The sequence below is a fragment of the Peromyscus leucopus genome, chromosome 16_21 (assembly GCF_004664715.2).
Source record: "Peromyscus leucopus breed LL Stock chromosome 16_21, UCI_PerLeu_2.1, whole genome shotgun sequence".
Taxonomy (NCBI): Eukaryota; Metazoa; Chordata; class Mammalia; order Rodentia; family Cricetidae; genus Peromyscus; species Peromyscus leucopus.
This window is the reverse complement of record NC_051084.1, coordinates 33,202,195-33,223,679: the sequence shown is the minus strand read 5'-3', so window position 1 is coordinate 33,223,679 and position 21,485 is coordinate 33,202,195. Positions and strand designations below refer to the sequence as shown.

Genomic DNA, 21,485 nt, shown 5'->3' with positions numbered 1-21,485 from the left:
ATGGATTTTGCCAATGTAAAATAATGTGGTCACTCTGGAACACAATCTGGTAGTTCCTCAAAATATGTTAAACATAGTTACCATCTGACTGCAGCATTCCAACAGAAATGAAAGCATATGTTCATACAAAACTTAAACACAAATGATCACAGCAACATCATCACGATAGCCTAAAATGTAAACAACCTATAACTAGTTAGTTTTAACTGTTGACTTGACACAACCTAGAATTACCTGGGCAGACTGTCTTAATTTGGAATTACCTAGTTCAGGTTGGCCTGCAAACATGTCTATAGGGAACTGTCTTGCCCAGCCCATTGTGGGTGATACCATTCCCTTGGCAGGGGGTCTTGAGCTATATAATAAAAAGCTAGACGAGTAACATACATTTATCTGCTCTTGACTGTAGATATGATATCACTAATTGCTTTTTAGTTCCTGCTGCCTCGACTGCCCTGCTGTCTTGAACTGCAGCCTGGGATTGCAAGCCACTAAACCGTTGCAGCACCCTCCCCTGTGCTGATCTTTGCCCGAGTATTTATCACAGCTACAGACATGAAGCTAGGACACAACCCAAATGTCCAGCAATTAATGAATAAAGAAGAAAACCATGGTATATAACACAGTAGTATTTAGCAATAAAAAGCAGGGACTGATACATGAGTCAACAGGAAATAATTTTAAAAATACACTAAGTGGAAGGATCCAGGAACAAATTACTACATACTATATAGGATAGCATGTGTAAACTATCCCAGATGAACAAATCTAAAGAGACAGAAAGTAGATTAGTGGTTGCCTTTTGGGGATGATGAAATATTCTAAAATTGGTTGGGGTGGTATGCAACTCCATGAGTATATTAAAGATAATAACACATTTAAAAATTAATGAGTTATGAATTTAAAATGCAGTTTTCTAGTTCAGACCCAAGAGTCACTGTGCTGGTTAGTTTTCTGTCAGTTTTGACTCTTAGTTTATAAGAGTCCTCTAGGAAGAAAGAAACTCAATTCAGGGGAAAAAAACAACAACAACAACAAAAAAACCCTCCATCAGACTGACCTTTAGGCAAGTCTGTGGGGCATTTTCTTGATTAATGGTCAAAGTGGGAGGACCTAGCCCACTAAGGGCAGTGCCTCCCTTGGACGATTCGTCCTGGGTTGTATAAGAAAGCAGGGTGAATAGCCAGGTGGTGACACACACCATTAATCCCAGCAATGGGGAGGCAGAAGCAGGCGGATCTCTGAGTTCGAGGCCAGCCTGGTCTACAAAAAAATTCTAGGACAGCCAGAGCTACGCTGAGAAACCCTGTCTTGGAAAACTAAACCAACCAAACAAACAAAAAGTAGGCTGAGCAAGCCATGGAGAGCAAGCCAATAAATAGCATTGCTCTGTTGCCTCTGCTTCAGTTCCTGTCTTGAGTTTCTGTCCTGACTCCTCTTCAGAGGACTATGATCTGGACAGGTGAGCCAGATGAAACCCCCTCCCCAAGTTGTTTCTGGCACAGTGTCTTATCACAGCAGGAGAAAGCAAACTAGAGCAGTCATACATCAGAACCCCCAAAGCTACAAACCAAAGCAAGCCACTTGTGATTGTTATAAACTAAAATCAGAGCTCCCGATGGTACCCAGCCTGGTCTCAAATTCAGGGAGGGGTTCAAGCGTTCCTCAGCTTTCCAAACAACTGGAGCTCCAGACGTACACCACCACGTGGGACACTCATTTGGCTTCCTAAGTTGATTGTTTCAAGTGCTTTGTTATAGAGACAGGGTACTAACTGAGTACATAAAGGACTCCCAAATTAGACACTTACCCAAGATCAATTTGACTGTCTGGCTCATGTGTTTAACTGCTGGAGCAACCCAAACCCACTCAACCAAATCTTTCTCTCCTGAAATCCACTTTCCTTCCCGCTGCGCAGACCAGACAGGAAGAACTGAGTGAGGGTCTCACTTCCTCTATGTTCCTCCAGATCTGCACACCAAACTTAGCCATTCACCTCTGTACTAAGTATCTACTCTCTCCAGCTCTGTTCCTCCGCCACCAGCCTGCTCCATGTCACCACTGTCTCTCTCATGCCGTGACCTACAGTAGAGTACTATCTAGGCTCCTGAATTCCACATCTATACTCCCCTCCAATCAATTCACATAAGCACAGAGCAGCTTGTGTAGCTGTCCTGCTATAAAAAATCATCAGATGTTTATATTTTTCTTGAGTCAAGAGCGTTTCGTGCAAGAAATGGATCAATCTAGAATGAATTCCTCTCACTAATTAGTGTTAAATACTCATTCTTCAGGATTTAATTTAAATGTCAGAGAAACCTTACCTGACTTCCCATTCTCCCTTAATCAGATATCCCTGATATACTTCCATTTAAAGTTATAAAATTAGCCTGGCTTGGTGGTACAAATTTGTACCCTTGCTCCCCAGCACACCAACTTAGGCAGGAGGATGAGAATTCTAGGATGGCCTCAACTACATAGTGAGTTCAAGGTCAGCCTGGGCTAAGCAAAGAGATAGTGTGTGTGTGTGTGTGTGTGTGTGTGTGTGTGTGTGTGTGTGTGTGTGTATACTAACATAGGTACTCATTATTTCTTCTAATAAGCTCCATGTAGCAGGGCCCTGTATATTTTATGCACTTGCATAGATATACAGCATTGAACATATGAATGCATATTAGTAGGCACTACAATGTTTGTTGAATTAATGAAATCCCATAATGTAACAAAAATCTATACGCCTAATGACAATTCTAACAGTACAGTATAAATTTCAAGATCAGATAAAACTGAAGGTTAATGAAACCACATCAATCACATTCACTTCATTTTTCTGGCTTTATATTGTTTGCTGATAACATCATTGCTTTTCTTTTACCCTACTTCCCAAGATACCATTTTGGTTTTGGTTTTGGTTTTGGTTTTTGAGACAGGCTTTTGATTTTTGAGTAACAGCCCTAGCTGTCCTGGAACTCACTTTGTAGACCAGGCCGGCCTCGGACTCACAGAGATTCACCTGCCTCTGCCTCCTGCGTGCTGGGATTAAAGGTCTGTGCCACCATGCCTGCTACTAAAACATAATTTTTTAAATTTCACTCTCTAGATTCAACCCCTGTGAGGCAGCCTGCATGAGATTTACTACTTTATTATTCACTCCAGAGGCTGCTTCATTCATAACCTAACAGTCCCTCCTTGGAAGCATTGCCTCTGCTCTTTCTTTCTGAGGCAGGGTCCCACTCCATAGTCCTGACTAGTCTGAGACTCACTATGTGGACCAGGCTGGTCTTGAACTCACAGAAACCCACCTGCCTCTGTTCCCAAGGGCTGGGCCTAAGGTATGTGCCACCACACCCTGCCAATGCCTTTGTACTCAGAATGTCATTCTGACTGCTCTCCTTTCTAAATTCTACCTCCAGTCAAGGGCCAGACTCAGTCTTTCCCAAAACGTTTTGGATGATTTAGGCTAATAATAATCTTATTCTTTCTCCTTTTCTTTCTTTTTGTGTTTGGTTTTTCGAGACTGGACAGGGTTTCTCTGTGTAGCCCTGGCTGTCCTGGAAATCTCTCTGTAGACCAGGTTGGACTTGAACTCACAGAGATCCATCTGCCTCTGCCTCTGCCTCCCCAGGGCAGAGATAAAAGGCATGTGCCACTACTGCCTGGCATAATCTTATTCTTAAATGCCATGGTAATCACAGTTTCAATTATTGTGACAGAATGAGATACAGTTACTTAAAATCACTTAACTAAATAAAATGCTTTAACTACTTCACGGTCATGTATGATTGCTTCCAATGAGGAGTCAAACAAACTGCACTATATAAAGTCCTGCTTCCATCTCCTTGGAGACACTTGATAAACACGCACATAGGCCCTTTCGATATGAACCCCATAGACGACACAAATGCTTATGCTTAGAGTTGAATTTTGACAAAAGACTTCTTACACTTAAGTACTTTTAACAATATGAATTTATAATGTCTTCAAGTAACACACTTTATATCAGCACTTTTTGTTTTCTATCTTAAGGATGGGATGGGCTGAAAATAAACATAAGACAATCTAAAATCTAAAGACACACCTATTGGTAAACTACCACTGCTTTGACTTTTATCTCAGTCACTACATTTCCCATTTGACAATCCTATAAATCAAATCTGCCCCTTCTGACCTGCTTTGACCTGTGTATGTATAATTCCAATCAAATTTCTTATATTGAAATTTTGCAAACACTCTTAAAACACAAACATTTCTGAATTCCCAATTCAGCATTTGGCTTTTACCTGCAGTTTCAAATGGATATGAAATAATTCGTCATATATTTGACTTATGTGATGTGGAAGTAAACTCTGCTTCTTTGACACTTTGGATTTTGGAGAAATGCCATGTTTCAGAGGAAAGTCAACAAAATCACTGCAACGTTCAGTCTGAAGTCTTGATGAGGTTGTGTTGGTCGGCAGGGCATCTGCAATTAAGAGAGTTGCTTTAAATAAAAATCATAGTATTGTTTAAAAATCTGGAAAAAAAAAAATGGTGTAGTCAGATGTTTTCCTGTGTCCTGCCTGGTCCCACAGCTGCTCAGACCCAAGTAAACACAAAGAAGCTTATATTATTTACAAATTGTATAGTCTATGGCAGGCCTCTTGGTAGCTAGTTCTTATATCTTAAATTAGTCCATTACTATTAATCTATGTATCACCACATGTTCCATGACTTTACCTGCATCCCATTACATGTTGCTCCTTGGGCGGCTGGCCTGCATCCCTCCCAACTTCTTCCTGTCTCTCTGCTTGTATTTCCTGCCTGCCTCTTAGCTGCCTTGCCATAGGCCCATACAGCTTTATTTATCAACCAATCAGAGCAAAACATATTCACAGCATACATAAAGACATCCCACAGCAGAATGGTATGGCAAAAATGATAAAATATAACATAAGATTTGGATAAAGTGTATAAATGAGTTATTTGTACTTTGTGCAACATTCCTGGTAAATCTGAAATTGTTTCAAACCTAACTGTAATGTGGATGGAAACACTCGCGCATTAACTAGCCCAGGCCAAGATATGGAATGTTACCTCACAAATTCCTAATTGTGTTTCCCTCTGTGCCCTAAAACCAAATTAACTACCAACTCAATTAAAGTGCCAATCACTGCCTTTATTTTTCAATTTCTTCTAAACTCTAAAAGTGCCTGTTATGTTTATTTTAGACTTTATATGCCTGTAGTTAACACAATTTCTATAATTTCTTCCTGTAAATACTAACATGTTCTCTGAAATCTATCCACACTAACTTCAGAATGGGCTTACAAGTCTTTACTACCTTATCATATATATATATATATATATATATATATATATGATATATATCAACATTCTCCCAGACAGGCGTTTAAGGTGATCTGGTTATACAGTCTTTACACAGTCATGCATCTGGCTCTGCCACACATGTTCAGTCATTTCTCTGTTTATATATGTGTGTGTGTGTGTGTGTGTGTGTGTGTGTGTGTGTGTAAAATTGCTAGCTTTTAGGATCTATGTGCAAGTCAACTTTATTAATTATGACAAAGTTTAACAGTCTGAGTAAGTTTCACTTGCTTTCTATCCCTACCCACATTGTATATACAAGAATATTCTTTCTGCTAATAGAGTATAAAATGCTCTCTTGAAAAAAAATAAATCCTTGGGGCTGGAGAGATGGCTTAGCTAAAAGCACTTGTTGCTCTTGCAGAGGACCCAGGTTCAGATGATTATAAACCACAACCATCCATAATTCCAGTTCCAAGGAATCCAATGCCTTCTTCTGACCTCTGCAGGCACCAGGCACACACATGGTGCAATACGTACATACATACATACAGGTAAAACATTCACACACATAAATTAAAAAAAAAAAACCTTATATATACTGCTTATAAAAAATGCAAGCTAATCCAGCCTGTAAGAATTTCAGATTATGCACCTCAAAAGACTAAAAATATATCTACCATATGACAGTCATATCACTTCTGTTGAAGGACTCTAAGTCAATGTACCACACAGATACTTGTGCATATATGTTTGCTGCAGCACTATTCACAAGACCCAAGTGACAGAACCAACCTAATTATCCTTCAACAAAAGAATAACTAAAGAAAATGTGATACACCATACACTTGTGCACACACGCACATGCATACATACACACACACACACACACACACTCATACATACATACACACAGGATTTTATTCAGCTATAAAGAATTAAATTATGTCATTTGTAGAAAAATGGATTAAACTGGATATTACCATATTAGATAAATTGAGTCAGTCCCAAAGACAAATATGGCATGTTCACTCCTGTTTACATATAATAGATTTTATATAGATGCATAAACTCAGGGCTGGAAGGATAGCTCAACAGTTGAGAATTCTTGGTGCTTTCTCAGAGGGCCAGAGGTGGGCTCCCCGCACCCACGTGGTATCCTGCTCACAACAACCTGTAACTCCAAATCTAACACACTCCTCTGGCCTCTGATGGCACCTGCACACACGTTTACATATGTACACACACGTTCTTAAAAAAAAAATAAGACACGTAAGCTGGGCATGGTAGCAGGCATCTGAATCCCAACACTTGGGAGGTAGAGAGAGGCAAACCTCTGAGCCTGGTCTACAAAAGTTTCGGGACAGCCAGGGTACATAAAGAGGCCCTGTCACAAAACAAGCAAACAAAATAGACACACAAACACACACACACACACACACACACACACACACACACACACACACACGACATGAAGGTAGAAGCCTAACCTCCTAGACGCAAGAGGGACTAACAGGAAGTCAGAGGGGTGAGTGTCGGGGAGAATATACTCTAAGTCCATTATGTAGTTCCTAAGAAACCCAGTACCATAAAGAATACATGTCAAGAAAAACTCACACATTATAAATGGAACTCAGTGGCCTTGGGATAAACTTTAAAAGTCTTTCATTACACTCCCCATCTTGGACAGAGCATGAAACAGCCAAAATAAAAAATATTAATTTACACTTGGGAGCTAGAGGCAGGAACTGGCAGTTTGAGGCCAGCCTGGTCTACACAGCCGGACTACACAGAGACCCTGTCTCAACAACAACAAAAAATTTTCCAGGCAGGTGGCATAATACCTATAATCCCAGCAATTGACCGAGGCAAAGGCATCACAAGTTCAAGGCCAGCTTGAGCTACAAGGTGAGAACATAACTGAAAAACAAAACAATAAAATGAATTAAACAAAACAAAAGGTTCATTACTGAGAAAAGCAAATGAGTGAAAAATCCATCTAGGTATCAAACTAACCAATCCCTGGCCTGGGTGCTCCTTATATTTTGTTGTTGTTTGTTTTATTTATTTATTTTTGGTTTTTCGAGACAGGGTTTCTCTGCGTAGCTTTGCGCCTTTCCTGGAGCTCACTTGGTAGCCCAGGCTGGATTCAAACTCACAGAGATCTGCCTGGCTCTGCCTCCCGAGTGCTGGGATTAAAGGCGTGCGCCACCACCGCCCAGCTGTTTGTTTTATTCACGAAGCACATCTACTTTATTCACTTGCTGATGGGCATCTGGATGCTTCCATCTTCTGGCTGCTTTACATAGTCATACTGCTATGAACATGGGCTACAAGTTCTTGACTTGTTAGGGCAACAGTGCGACCTCCTGTCTCCAACAGGCACAGTCAGCACTCCTTAGATTTTTTTGTCAACTTTCAAGTACATTCGACTCTTAAAACTAAATTTCTCTTGCATTTTCAGGAGAAAAATTGGTCACTGAATGGGAAACACAAGTCCAGGCTGAATCAGGTCACATCATCTTCAAACACTGAGGCCAACGTAACAAAGGGGATGAGGGGGCAAAGGAGTGTAGGCGGAACGTGCCCAGTGCTTCAGCGGAGCAACAGTGTGCTCCAAACCCTGCAGCCCAAGGGCAACAGGTACCACCTCCCGTGTCCACTGCCCTTGAAATCCTGAGGAAACTATGGGATGCACTCGGGCAGACAGGGAAGCCAGCCGAAGCAATCTACAGAACTTTGTCAAAGCATCAGCGCCGCTCAAATCCTCGGAAGCCCTTTCCACAAAGGAAACATGAAAAGGAACTTAGATGGCATAAAAGTTCAGTTAATTATGAACTTATTTGGATAAGTTTTGAGAATGGAAGAACACAACCAGAAAATGGTGTTTCTTTCTCTTCTCCTTAATACTAAGCACAGCAAGTATCTTAAGGTTTATAAAACTTCAGAACACAGCAATATACAGATTCCTGAGGAGCAGTTACTACTATGAGGTAAGCATGGTTTACTCTATATGACAAATTCCTATTTATGAGTATTTCTCTTACCTTTTTCTATTTCTCTGAATGACTGCTTTGTTATTTTGGAGGCACCATCTCTATCATCGTCTTCAATTAATTCTTTTTCTGTTTCCCATTTTTTTAAATTATGAAAAGAATCCAGTTCATCATCTAGGCTTTAACAATATATATATCAGAATCCAGAAGTTCACTATAACAACTGACAAGAAAAGAGCTGCTTTTCAGAGGGCGATATCACGACAAATGAGGACAATGTAAAAATCATTTTAAATACGAAAAATACACATATGAAAAGTACAAACTAAGCGAAAATCTTGAAAGCCCACTGCAAGTGTCTGCCAACCTTTTCTGCACATTAAACAGACGTAATTTAAAACAGTTTAAAAGATGTATAACAGTCTGTGGCTGCCAAACTCTTCTGAATCCCAGTAATTCCGATACAACAGGCATTGTTATCTACAGTTTGATTAGGATGGTTAACAGTTCCTGTACAAGCCAGAACCAGGACCTCATGTTCTGAGGTCACCTCAGGGTAGCACTGCTCACAAGGAACGTAATATAAGTTACAGGCACATTCGGTCATTCTTCCGGTAGTACACTAAAGACATTAAAAAGAGGCAAGACTTTCACCGTATTTTTCATTATCACAGTACATATAAAATGTCACTTCACCCCAGAATGAACGTAAGACACGAAGGTTGTTATGGTTGTGTATAAAGTACCCTTAAGGGCTCCACTGTTGACATCCCTGAATGGCTGGTTTACAAGTGTGCTAATTTCATTAACGGGCTCACCCACTAACTATCCCATCATACTAAATGAACTGCTGGGGTCGCGAAGGACGCGCTTTTCGAAGACGCATCTGTCATCTGTCTCTGCTCCCCAGCTGCCATCAAGTGTGCACCCATCTCTACCACTCCCTCCACCACGACGCTCTGCATCACCACAGGCCTAGAAATGCGGCAACAGCAATCTGAAACCAGGCGCCGAAACAGACCCTCTTCTTTTGTTTATGAAAAACAGACTAACAGAAAAGGGTTTTACATTATCTTGACCATCCGATGTCTTTGACACTCCTGGGTGTATTTTATATTTACAGCATATCTATTCTCAGACAAGCCCTTTTTCAAGTACTAAATAGCTATCTGTGACCTATATCTACTGGTAGGTCAGCATACTTCTAGACTAGATTATGATTAAGGACTGGAAAAAAAAAAGGCCAATGGTCTAAAGATCTTCAGAGTCTAAAACCTTCAGATTGCACTTTGGAATTATACTCAGATTTATAAAGACGGTGGTGGTGGAGGAAGGCAGAGGGGTTGAGGTGGGGAGTAGGAGCAGAGGCAAAAGGAGAAAGCTAGGAAGGGTGACACCCAGAACTACGAATGCATGAAAAAACATAGGGAAAGCTAACACTTGGTGAGGTGATTAAAAAATAAAATAGTTTGGGGCTAGAGAGATGGCTCAGCTGTTAAGAGCACTTATTACTCTTGCAGAGGACCAAGGTTCAGTTTCCAGCACCCACACGGTGTAGCTCACAATCATCTATAACACCAGTTCCAGGAAATCTAGCACCCTCTCTGACCAGGCACACGTGTGGTGCACAAATCTAAAATACAGGGAAAACATACACGTAAAATAAAATAAATAAATCCAAAAAAAGTGGGGTGGGCACGGTGGTACACACCTATAATCCTAACATTCAAGAAGCAGAGGCAAGAGGATCTCTGTGAATGCGAGGCCAGTCTAGTCTACAGAGCCAGTTCCAGGATAGCCAGGGCTACACAGTAAGTCTCTCTCTCTCCCCCCCCCCCTCTCTCTCTCTCTCACACACACACACACACACACACACACACAAAAGCAAAAAACAAAAACATATAAATAGGAATTGGAAAGATGGCTCAGTGGTTAAGAGCACTGATTGCTCTCCCAGAGGATTCAGGTTCGATACCCAGCACTGACATGGCTGTTAAGAACCATTTGTAGCCAGGCGGTGGTGGCGCACACCTTTAATCCCAGCACTCAGGAAGCAGAGTCAGGTGGATCTCTGTGAGTTTGAGGACAGCCTGGGCTACAGAGTGAGATCCAGGACAGGCACCAAAGCTACAGAGAAACCCTGTCTCGAAAAACCAAAAAAAAAAAACCAAAAAAAAAAAAAAAAGAACCATTTGTAACTTCAGTATCAGGGGATATGATGCCCCCTTCTGGTCATCTCAGGCAATGCACAAATGTGTTGCATGGACAGAACTATATAGTTCAATGTTTCTCAACCTTCCTAATTCTGTAACACTTTAATACAGTTCCTCATGTTGTTGTGACCCTCAACCACAAAATTATTTTCGTTGCTATTTAATAACTGTAATTTTGCTACTGTTATGAAACGTAATGTAAATCTGAGTTTTCTGATGGTCTTAGGTGACCCCAGGGAAAGGGTTGTTTGACCCTTCCTCACAATGGTCACGATACACAGGTTGAGAACCACTAGCTTAGAAGTTAAGAGCACTTGTTACTCTTGCAGAAAACTTGGGTTTGAGTCCCAGCACCCAGATGGTTCCATAACCCCAGTTCCAGGGAATCCAACAAGTATGTACATGGTACGCAAACACTCATGCATGCAAAACATTCATATGCATAAAGTAAAATAACTAAATCTTTTAAAAAATTTTAAAGGGGGGGGCTGAAGAAATGGCGCAACAGTTAAGAGCATTTGTTGCTCTTGCAGAGGACCTGGGTTCAGTTCCCAGATCCATATAGGGTGGCTTACAACACCTATAATTCCAATTCCGGGAAATCTGATGACCTCTTCTGACCTCCTGGGGCACCAGACATGCACGCAGTACACATACCTACAGTACACATACTTACATGCAGGCAAAACAGTCATACACATAAAACAAAATGAATAAATATTTTAAATTTTTTTACTACTTAATAACTTAGAGCAGGTGGGATGGCTTAACAGGCAAGGGCACTTGCTGCCAAGTTTGATACCCAGGACCCAAACAGTAGAAGGAGAGAACTAACACCTACAAATTGTGCTCTGGCCTCGACACGTGCCTTGGCACATGCCCGCGCCATGCCCCATCTACAGACAATAAATAAATAATAAATAAATAAATAAATAAATAAATAAATAAATAAATAAATAAACGTAATAAAAAATAAATAGGGATAGAATGATGACTTAGTGGCTAAGAGAACTGGCTGCTCTTCCAGAGGAGCTGGACTCAGTTCTCCAGTTTCAGGGGGTTAGATACCCTCTCCTGGCCTCTTCGGGAGTCAGGCACACAAGTGGTGCATTGACATACATGTGAGCACATCAGGATCAAGACTGCTTTTACTTCCTCTCAAGGAAGCATGTGCGACACACACACACACACACACACACACACACCTCTTTTCTACTGTTGTTTCTCGAGTTGTGACCAGACAAGACAGTAACAATATCTATTCTGAATGCCTTACCAGTTCACATTTAAGTGTTTGAAGGAACTGCAAAAAGGTGTTGTGGGATGCTTCCTTTCATCAGAGTAACATCTTGATGTAGAAACAACTTTATCTCCAGAGCAGTAAGTGTCCAAATTGTCTGTCAATAAAAAACATTACACAATGACATCAGATACTGACGATTTCATTCTGGCCTCCTAACAGTAAGACACCAAAATCGCCGGGCGGTGGTGGCGGCGGCACATGCCTCTAATCCCAGCACTCAGGAGGCAGAGGCAGGTGGATCTCTGCGAGTTCGAGGCCAGCCTGGTCTCCAAAGCGAGTTCCAGGAAAGGCGCAAAGCTACACAGAGAAACCCTGTCTTGAAAAACCAAAAAAAAAAAAGACACCAAAATCACTGACTGATTTATCTGTCTCTCGTGAGTTTAGAGAATCCACACTGAATGTCATATTGATATTGTGCCTTACTGATTACACAGTGCTTTCCATTCTTATTTGACCCAGGCGATGGCTCTGTGAAGTGTGAATAGCTGCCTTTAACATAAGTCTACTGCACATTAGGACCCTACAGACCAGAAAGCTGACATGAACCAGGTGTTACCTGGAAATCAGAATACAGCCTTCTTTCCTCCTTGTTTGGTCCTCAAGCATTTGTTTTTAACAACTGTAAGCCTATGTCTAAACCCAGTGAAAAGGAAAACACTCACTTCAGATAAAAAAGATTACTGTCGCCGGGCGGTGGTGGCACACGCCTTTAATCCCAGCACTTGGGAGGCAGAGGCAGGCGGATCTCTGTGAGTTCGAGGCCAGCCTGGGCTACCAAGTGAGTTCCAGGAAAGGCGCAAAGCTACACAGAGAAACCCTGTCTCGAAAAACCAAAAAAAAAAAAAAAAAAAAAAAAAGATTACTGTCTTAGTTAGTCAGGGTTTCTATGGCTGTGAAGAGACACCAAGACATTCTTATAAAGGAAAACATTTAATTGCGGCTGGCTTACAGTTTCATAGAGTTAGTCTATTATCATCATGACGGGACATGATGGCGTGCAGGTAGACAGGGTGCTTGGGAGAGAACTGAGAGTACTATATCTGGGTCCATAGGCACCAGGAAGAGACAATGAGCCACTAGGCCTGGCTTGAGCTTCTAAGACCTCAAAGCCCACCCCCTAGTGACAAATTTCCTCCAATAAGGCCACACTTACTCCAATAAGGCCTCACCACCTAATAGTGCCACTCCCTATGTGCCTACAGGGGTCATTTTATTCAAATCAAGTCACAATTACTGACTCAGCTGGTATAATCTGCCAAAGGAAGCGTCCATACGTTATTTACATTTCAAAAAAATTCAAAACAGCTAGGCCTTGTGGTGCATACCATAATTACATCACTGGGACAAGAAAACTAACAGGAAGTTAGAGGACAGCCTGGGTCTCCCTGTTTGCTTCAATTTGACACAGCACAGTTATCTGGGAGAAACACTTGGAGGACTGTCTTCATCAGATTAGACCTTGGGCATTTCTTCATTGCTAACTGATATATCCGTGGATGGTGCCAGCCCTAGGCAGGGAATCCTGGGCTACACAAGAAGCTAAATGAACAGAAGCTAGGAAGCAAGCCAGGAAGCAGCATTCTTCCAAGGTCTCTTCTTCAGTTCTTGCCTCCAGGATCCTGCTTGAGTTCCTGTCCTGGCTTCCTTAGACACTGACAGACTGTAAACTGAAGTAAACCAACGCCTCCCCAAGTTGATTTTGGTAACGGTGTTTTTATCACAGCAACACAAAGTAAACAAGGACTCTAGGCTACATAACACGCCCGTTTCAATGTTTTAGGCTGATAAAATTTCAAGATGTACAAAGCTTAGAAAAACATAAAATAACCTAGTAAACCATTTGATGAACTTTAAAAAGAAACAAACTCAAATATTTGATGTTTTAATATCAAGAGTTAAGACCTTCAGAAGTTGGGGTACAGAAGCTTAGAGACAAGTGAGGTACAGTGCAAGTCATACAAATTTCCATTCTCGGTGCTAGTCATAACCCCACATCTGAACAGAAATTTTAAAAGATATGACTTACCGTTATTCATTTCTATGGATTTATCTTTTTATTTTGTTTTGTTTTTTGAGACAGGGTTTCTCTGTGTAATTTTGGTGCCTCTCCTGGATCTCGCTCTGTAGCCCAGGCTGGCCTCAAGCTCACAGAGATCCACCTGGCTCTGCCTCCCAAGTGCTGGGATTAAAGGCGTGCGCCACCACTGCCCGGCCTATGGATTTATCTTTACTTTTCATTTTATGTGTGTGTGTGTGTGTGTGTGTGTGTGTGTGTGTGTGTGAATACCACATGTGTGTGGGTGTCCACAGAGGCCAGCACAGGGTATCAGGTCCTCTTTCCCCTAGAGCTAAAGTTAAAGGTGGTTGTGAACCTGACAAGGGTGCTGGGAACAAACCATAGGTCCTTTGGAAAGCAGTGTGCATTCTCTTTTTGTTTTCTCAATTTTATGTGAATGAGTGTTTTGCCTGCATGTGCACCATAGTGCCTGGCAGAGGCCAGAAAAGAGTATCAGATCCCCTAGATCTGGAGTTATAGAAGGTCTGGAGCTGCCATGTGCGTGCAAGGAGCAGCCAGGGCATTGAACAAACTCTCTAGCATCTGGTGTGCACTCTTAACCACTGAACCATCTCTATAGCCCGTCATTCATTTCTTTAACTAAAAAAAATTCTTTTTCATACAATATATTTTGATTGTATGAAATTCCTCCCAGATCTTCCCCATCTCTCAACCCACTAAACTTTGTTTTTTTTCCTTAAAAAAAAGCCAAGAAATAAAAACAAAGTTAAAAAAAAAAAACCCACAAGAAACACACACACACACACAAAATAAAAAAAACCAAAAATCAAAGCCAGGCAGTTGTGTGGGGGGCATTTACCCACCAACTCCACAGCTCCCCAGAGTTTTCTTGAGTGTGAGCAGCAGGAAATATTAGATAGAAGGATTTATATTGCAGAGATAAACAGACAGAAAATAAAGGACAGCCTCAAGAGGGCCTGGAACCTTTTCCAACAGGCCCTGACTGTCTCTGCCCCAGGGTATTTATAGAGATGCCAAGGGGTGGAGCAAAAGACCTCCTCCCCCCAGCACAGCCAAGTGCAGACCATCTCAGACCCCTGCACTCAGGCCTGTGGTCCTGATCATCCTCTATGTGGACCTGCTGGGTAAAGCCATGAGGAACCTGCAAACAGGCTCCCACAGTGGTGGTGCTCACCTTTAATCCCAACACTCGGGAGGCAGAGCCAGGTGGATCTCTGTGAGTTTGAGGCCACCCTGGTCTACAGAGCGAGATCCAGGAAAGGCACCAAGACTACACAGACAAACCCAGTCTCAAAAAAACCAAAACAGAAAAACCCAAAAATCAAAAGATAAATAAGGCAAAAAATGTCCAAAGCAAAATGGAAACACAAAGTCCACAAAAATACCATTGAGCTTGTTTCGTGTTTGCCAACTACTCCTGAGCATGGGGTCTGCCCTGAAGTAATTAACCTCTTTAGACTGAAGTTTTCCTTCAAGTGGATTGGCAGATAAAAATTACTTAAATTTAGAAAGTGGAATGTTTTTCTTTCTCCATTAATTGTCACTGATAGTTTTGCTGGGTATAGTAGTCTGGGCTGGCATCTGTGATCTCTTAGAATTTTAAGCCCTTCTGGCTTTCGGAGTCTCCATTGAGGTGTTATTCTAATGGGCCTGCCTTTATAAGTGATTTAGTCTTTTTCCCTTGCAGCTTTTAATGTCCTTGGTTCTGTACATTAAGTGCTTTGATTATCATATGTCATGCAGAGTTTCTTTTCTGGTTCTATTTGGTGTTCTGGATGCTTCTTACAGGTTGATAAGCATCTCTTTCTTTAGCTTGGGAAAATGTTCTGTAATTTAAAACATTTTCTGTTATCGGAGTGTGGTAACACATGCTTTTAATCCCAGTACTTAGGAAGCCAAGGCAAGCAGATCTCTAGAGATCAAGACCAGCCCTGTCTACAGAGTTACAGGATGGTCAAGGCCACACAGAGAAACCCTGTCTCAATAAGCCAAAAAACAAAAACACAATTTTTTTTTCCTGTGTCTTTAACCTGTGTTTCTTCTCCTTCTTTATGCCTATTATTTTAAGTTTCGTCTTTTCATAGTCTCCCAGATTTCTTGGATGTTTTGTGCTTGGATTTTTTTTCTTTTTGATTTAACATTTTCTTTGACAGAGAGCTATCTACTTCCTCTACTTTGTCTTCAAGACCTGAAATTCTCTCTTCTGTGTCTTCTAATCTGTTGAGAAGGCTTACCTCTGAGGATTTTGATCTCTTAAAATTTTCACTTCATTTTTATTTCAGTTGGGTTTTCTTTAGCGATTCTATTTCTACTTTTATGTCTTGGCCTGTTTTCATTTTTTCATTCAATTGTGCTTTCTATTTTCATTTGAGGCATTTATTCATATCCTCTTTAAGGTTCTTGAGCATTTTAAAAATTGCTATTTTGAAGTCTTTCTCATGCTTCAGCTAAAGTGTACCTCAAGACCTAGTGCATTAGATAGAGATGCTGGCTTCTGAGGAAGGCACAGTGTCTTGGTTGTTGATGTTTGTGTTTTTGTGCTGGGATCTAGGCATCTAGAGTTTTGGTGTTTGAGGTATTGCTTAGTGTAGATACATAGTCTTGTCTTTGCTGGGTGGGTATTCCATTCTTTAGTTGTTGTTGTCCACTCTGGATCCTAGGCTAGTATAGTAGAGAGTGCTTCTACAGATTGAGGGTGGCACAAAGGAATGGAGCCGAGCTAGAAGGGAAGGCTGAGAAGGTCAGTGGCAAAGATCTAAGGGGACCCTGAGGCCACACCAAGAGGTGGAGTCCCCAGGGAATACCCACCCAGCTGAGGGTCAGATGGGAGATCTAAGAATACCCTGGACCAGTATTATGGAATAACCTTTTTGTACACTGTGACAATGTGTCTTTACCAAGGTGCCTCTGATTGGTTTAATAGAGTTAAATAGCCAATAGGTAGGCAGGAAGACTCTGGGAAGAGGAGAGGCAGAGAAGCCAGCCAGACACAGAACAAGTAGGACACACAGAATGGAGAGAAGTAAAAGCTACATGGTAGAATGTAGATTAAAAATATAGGCTAATTTATGTTATAAGAGCTAGTTAGGAACAAGTTTAAGCTATAGGCCAAGCTTTCATAATTAATAAGAAGTCCATGTCATTATTTGGGAGCTGGCTGGCAGGACAGTTAGACTCATTACAAACCAGCACCAAGAGCCAGAGTCCTCAAGAAATAAAGGTAAGGTGAAAGATGGGGTTCCTGCAACACTGGCTGTAGTATGACCCCACTGTTCATTTTATAAAGGGTACATGTTTAAATCAACTCTCCCCTAAAATTTTAATCTAAAAAATTTAAAGAAATATATTTATCAGGGAGCAAACACAATTTCTCTTCAACCCTTATAAATGTATAGCTGGGAGAAACACAGACAAGTTAACAAGAGAAAAGCAAATCAAGTTTATTAAAGCATACAGTACAATCACACAGGAGAAGTCTCAACGAAAGGCTATTCAAATCATAGCTTAGACCTCTGGTGTACACGGCATCTTCAACAAAGATTAGAGGTTTTTTATTATTTATTTGTTTGTTTGTTTTATGGTTTTGGTTTCTCAAGACAGGGTCTCTCTGTGTAAGCACTGGCTGTCCTGGAACTCACTCTGTAGACCAGGCTGGCCTCAAACTCAGGGATCCTCCTGCCTCTGCCTCCCAAGTGCATGCACTACCATCGCCCAACCAAGAGTAGGTTTTTAAAGAACTGACAAGGCACTGGCCAGCAAGCCCCAGGGGTCCACCTGGCTCCACACTCCTAGCAACAGGGTTACAGGAACGTACTGCCAAATCTGACTTGTACATGGGCTGGAGATCCAAATTTGGGTCTTTATCTTCGGCAGCGAACACTTTGCCAACTGAGCCATCTCCTCCCCCATCATGGAGCTTTCCTGCTCTGCTTCTTCTTAATTATAGCGTTTACATCAAAGAGGCATACTGGGAGTGTGGCATTCCAGCTTTCTTCACACAACACAGAAACATCACAAAGTGCAGAAGAATTACAGGTAGACGGCAGGTGACAATTCTGCTGCAAAAAGTTTCTCAACAGAAACAAAGAGTTTCCAAATGACATTTGTCAATTGTAGACCACAGGGTTAAAGCTATCCAGACTCTGAAAAGTTGAAAGTCGCTGGTGCTCCTTGCATTCTCCTGAAACTCTGACATGAACTCAAGATGAGAAGCACTCTTCCTCACTGCACATTGAGGCACTGAGACTCAGTAGAAACACAAATAGTCTCAAGGGATGCTTACGGTCACCGCTAGTGACTATAAACTGCACTTTTATTACCAGATAACCTTCTCATTTCTAGTCCAAGCCAATCTTTTTTAAAAAGTCTGTTGACCTCTAAAGCCTTTCAACCTCTCTTGATTGGCTTTGTCGGCAGTGGAAATAATCCCTTTCTTCTAATATGTTCTTAAGATCCAGGATATGTGTTGCTAGTCCTTTTTGACTACTCAGCCATCAACTTTACCTGCTTATCTTTTTTTTTTTTTAATGATCTCAAACTAATTTTGATATTCCAGAAACATTAACCATTCTTCCTTTAATTTTAGACATAACTTTTCTGAAAGTGCTATATTAGAATCCTTGCAGACAGGGTATTTCACCAAGTGTTTTTTTTTTTTTTTTAACTTATTACCAAATTAATTTATGCTTTTATCAAGAGAGCAACTTGTCCCCTACCATTATGTAACATACTTCGGAAATCAGATCTGAGCCTCCAGACTTATCTAAATCACAAATCAGATCAATACAGCTCTCCAATCCACCAGCTACTCCTCAGACCCAGCTCACACATATTGATGAAATTAAAGACACTACTGGTGCTGCAATTACCAAGTTTAATGATTATTATGCTTAATTAATAAGTATAGCACTGAAGCATTAACAAACTAATAGATTAATGGCTAATACTTATTACTGCAAAAAAAAGTTTGCAACTTATCAAAAACATCACAACCCCCAGGATAATTATGTTTTCCAAGTACATTCACTTCATAAATTTTTCCTTTAGTTTCTATCCTAGAGACTCTTTCTGCGTAAAGATACCAACTAGTGTTCTTCACCCAATCGAGTCTGCTCAACTGTTAACATCGTCAAAAGCAAACCTATCAGCTGGGGAGAGAGCTTAGTGGCCAAGCACTTCTCAGCACTGACCAAGGGTCTGGTTCTGACTCCCAGCACCCCGGGAGTGAAAATAAAGGAAGGTGCACAGACTATAAACACACACACATACACACACACACCCCAAAAACCCTCATTCAAGTTAATTTTTAGAGGCCTCTCACACACTCATCCCTAAATTCAATTATTATTAGGTGATTACCAATTGAAAAATTTTTCTAAATAAAAAATAAGTAACACTAACCCTACAGTCTATACATTTACAAAAATCTCTCTCAGATTAAACTTGTTAAAAATACTCAAATATACAAAATATTCTATTGGCTTACCTGGGGAGGTTGGAATTCTTCTTTTATATTTAGTCTGATCAAAATTTGAAAGCTCACGCTAGGAGAATAAAAAAGACACACTTAAACACTAAGAAATAGTCCCTTAAAATATCTTTCCACAGATTACAATTACAAGGTAAGCATGGAAAAACCTAGGGGCCACGCCCTAACCAACATCAGCATCACTAATTAGACAAGTAAACATCATGTACCTGTTGATTCATCAGTGCGGCCCACACACCACTCATGTCATATTCCTGCCAAAAATACAAAACCAGAATCAAATCAAACCAGTATCCATCAGACACACTCAAACACAACAGTCTTTCGACCTTGTGAAAGCATTAATATAAGAAACTAAGTGTGGGCATCTGATGTAGATTAAAGGCAAGACACAACCATGTGTAATGTTCAGACTGGGGTGGTATCTGCACCAGGAAGCACTTTCAATAATTGAGGTAATTAGTGAAATCCTTGTATGAGCTATACATTATCCTGTATTATTGTAGCAATACTAAATTTCCTGGAGAATATCAATGAGGCTTTAAATTTTTCAGAACGTGCTTCACAGGAAAACCAAACTAGAGGAGTTAAGTGTTGCGTCTGAATTAAGGTTACGTGAGGATGGAATGAATTTGTGACACGGGCGTGGGAACACAGATATACTGATATTTCTCAAGAAGGGATTTTGGAAAGCCAGCAAATGTGGAAAGGAACTCAGGAAGGCCTGCGACCTTCCTCAACTTCTGGAGAATAGGGTAAATACCTCAGATGTTTTTCTGAAGACAACACTGTTGTGCTTTATAAAGCCTTGAATTTGCTAGGCTGTGAAGTAGTTTCTCAACTTAAATGTAAACTCCTAACTCTGTTATCAAGGGAGGTGTGATAATAAAAAACGAGTCTCGTGGAAACTGCAGGGCTGCAATTGGTTTCCCGCTTCAGTTCTTCCAGCATCCATGGGAGGTTCGATCTAGCCAGCCTCACACAGACTGACATTAGCAAACTGCCTCAGAGGGGGTCCCGCAGCAAACCTGGCAAGACGGCCCTGGTGAGTGGCGCATTCAAGAGAGGACTACAAGAATGCACGCTGCCACACTTTTCTCTAAGTTTGCAATGACTTGGGAGCAAGAGGATTTCCGGAAAGAACTACACTGTCTTCTCCGCCTGCTGCACTCGGGTCCCCGCCAGCAGGACCAAAGCCACGCCCCGCCCGTCCCGGCGGTTTCCCCGACGGAGGGCGTGGTCGGGCGAGCCGCCCAGAGGAAGGCAGGCCGGAGCCCCCCGCCCGCCCGCCCGCAGCCGCCCAGCGGAGCACGCCGCGGACTCCGCTCCCCTCACCTCCACAGGGCAGCTTCCCGCCAGGCCGTAGCGGCTTTTGAGACGCTCCACGACCATGTCCTGTCCGGGTGGCTTGACCACCCTGCGATCCATGGTGGGTGGCTGACCGCGGTCGCCCGGGGAACCGCGCTCCCGGCCGCGTCAGGGAGGGCATACGTCACGACGCCCGGCCCCGCCCCCGGGGACGCCGGGAGCCAATAGGAAGAGGGGTGTGAAGGCGCGCGGCAGCCCGGTTCCTCTTTGTCTCGTTCAGTGTCTTGTCCTATGGTTCCAAGACTCCCAGACACCCACACACACACCCCACACCCCCGCAGTGAGTGATGTGAGGAGGGAAAAGCGGCATTCCACCTTCTCCTGCGAGCACAGGCCCGCCCGGCACACCTGAGTGAGGGCCAGCGTGCTCCCCAGGGCCTGGGGCCATGTGGAACATAGGCTACATTTACTGTGCATAGAACTTGCCCAAACACACGTCTCATCATCAAAAGTGGTTCACTATCACGGAAAAACCAGGACATGTCTGAACGCTAGGCACATAAACGGCAGCAAATTACCTTTCAATTCCTTTGCCTATTTCCATAGGTGGTACAATAGGGCACTAAAATAAATTTGGGATAGTCATGGAAGGTGGAGGCAGGAGGACGACCTGGGCTACATGGTCATTATCAGTTGGACAGCTGCCTCAGCTACATAAGGAGACCTACCTCATGAAGTCTAAAAAACTCCCTGTAAACATGTAGTTTGGTTTAAAACAAAAACCTCTTTCCCTAGCCCCACAGCAGCACACAGCGCTGTGTTCCACCTTACTGTG

General features: G+C 42.0%; 1 protein-coding gene across 5 annotated transcripts in view; it reads right to left on the bottom strand.

Moving 5' to 3' along the window:
* The window catches only part of Ccdc138 (coiled-coil domain containing 138), a 68,830-nt gene extending 47,980 nt beyond the window's left edge, over positions 1–20,850 (bottom strand). For 2 of the 5 annotated variants that reach the window (XM_037199821.1, XM_037199822.1), the window contains exons 1-6: positions 20,678–20,850; positions 19,552–19,596; positions 19,340–19,397; positions 11,790–11,910; positions 8,352–8,479; positions 4,281–4,462 (exon numbers count right to left, since the gene is read on the bottom strand). In XM_037199821.1, the coding sequence (XP_037055716.1) occupies positions 4,281–4,462; positions 8,352–8,479; positions 11,790–11,910; positions 19,340–19,397; positions 19,552–19,596; positions 20,678–20,770 (627 nt within the window). In that variant the 5' untranslated portion in view covers positions 20,771–20,850. Of the gene's footprint in view, positions 1–4,280; positions 4,463–8,351; positions 8,480–11,789; positions 11,911–19,339; positions 19,398–19,551; positions 19,597–20,105; positions 20,349–20,370; positions 20,528–20,677 lie in introns of those variants that run through there. The other 3 variants (XM_028892455.2, XM_037199819.1, XM_037199820.1) reach the window with 3 other exon arrangements.
* Between the last annotated feature and the right edge of the window lie 635 nt (positions 20,851–21,485).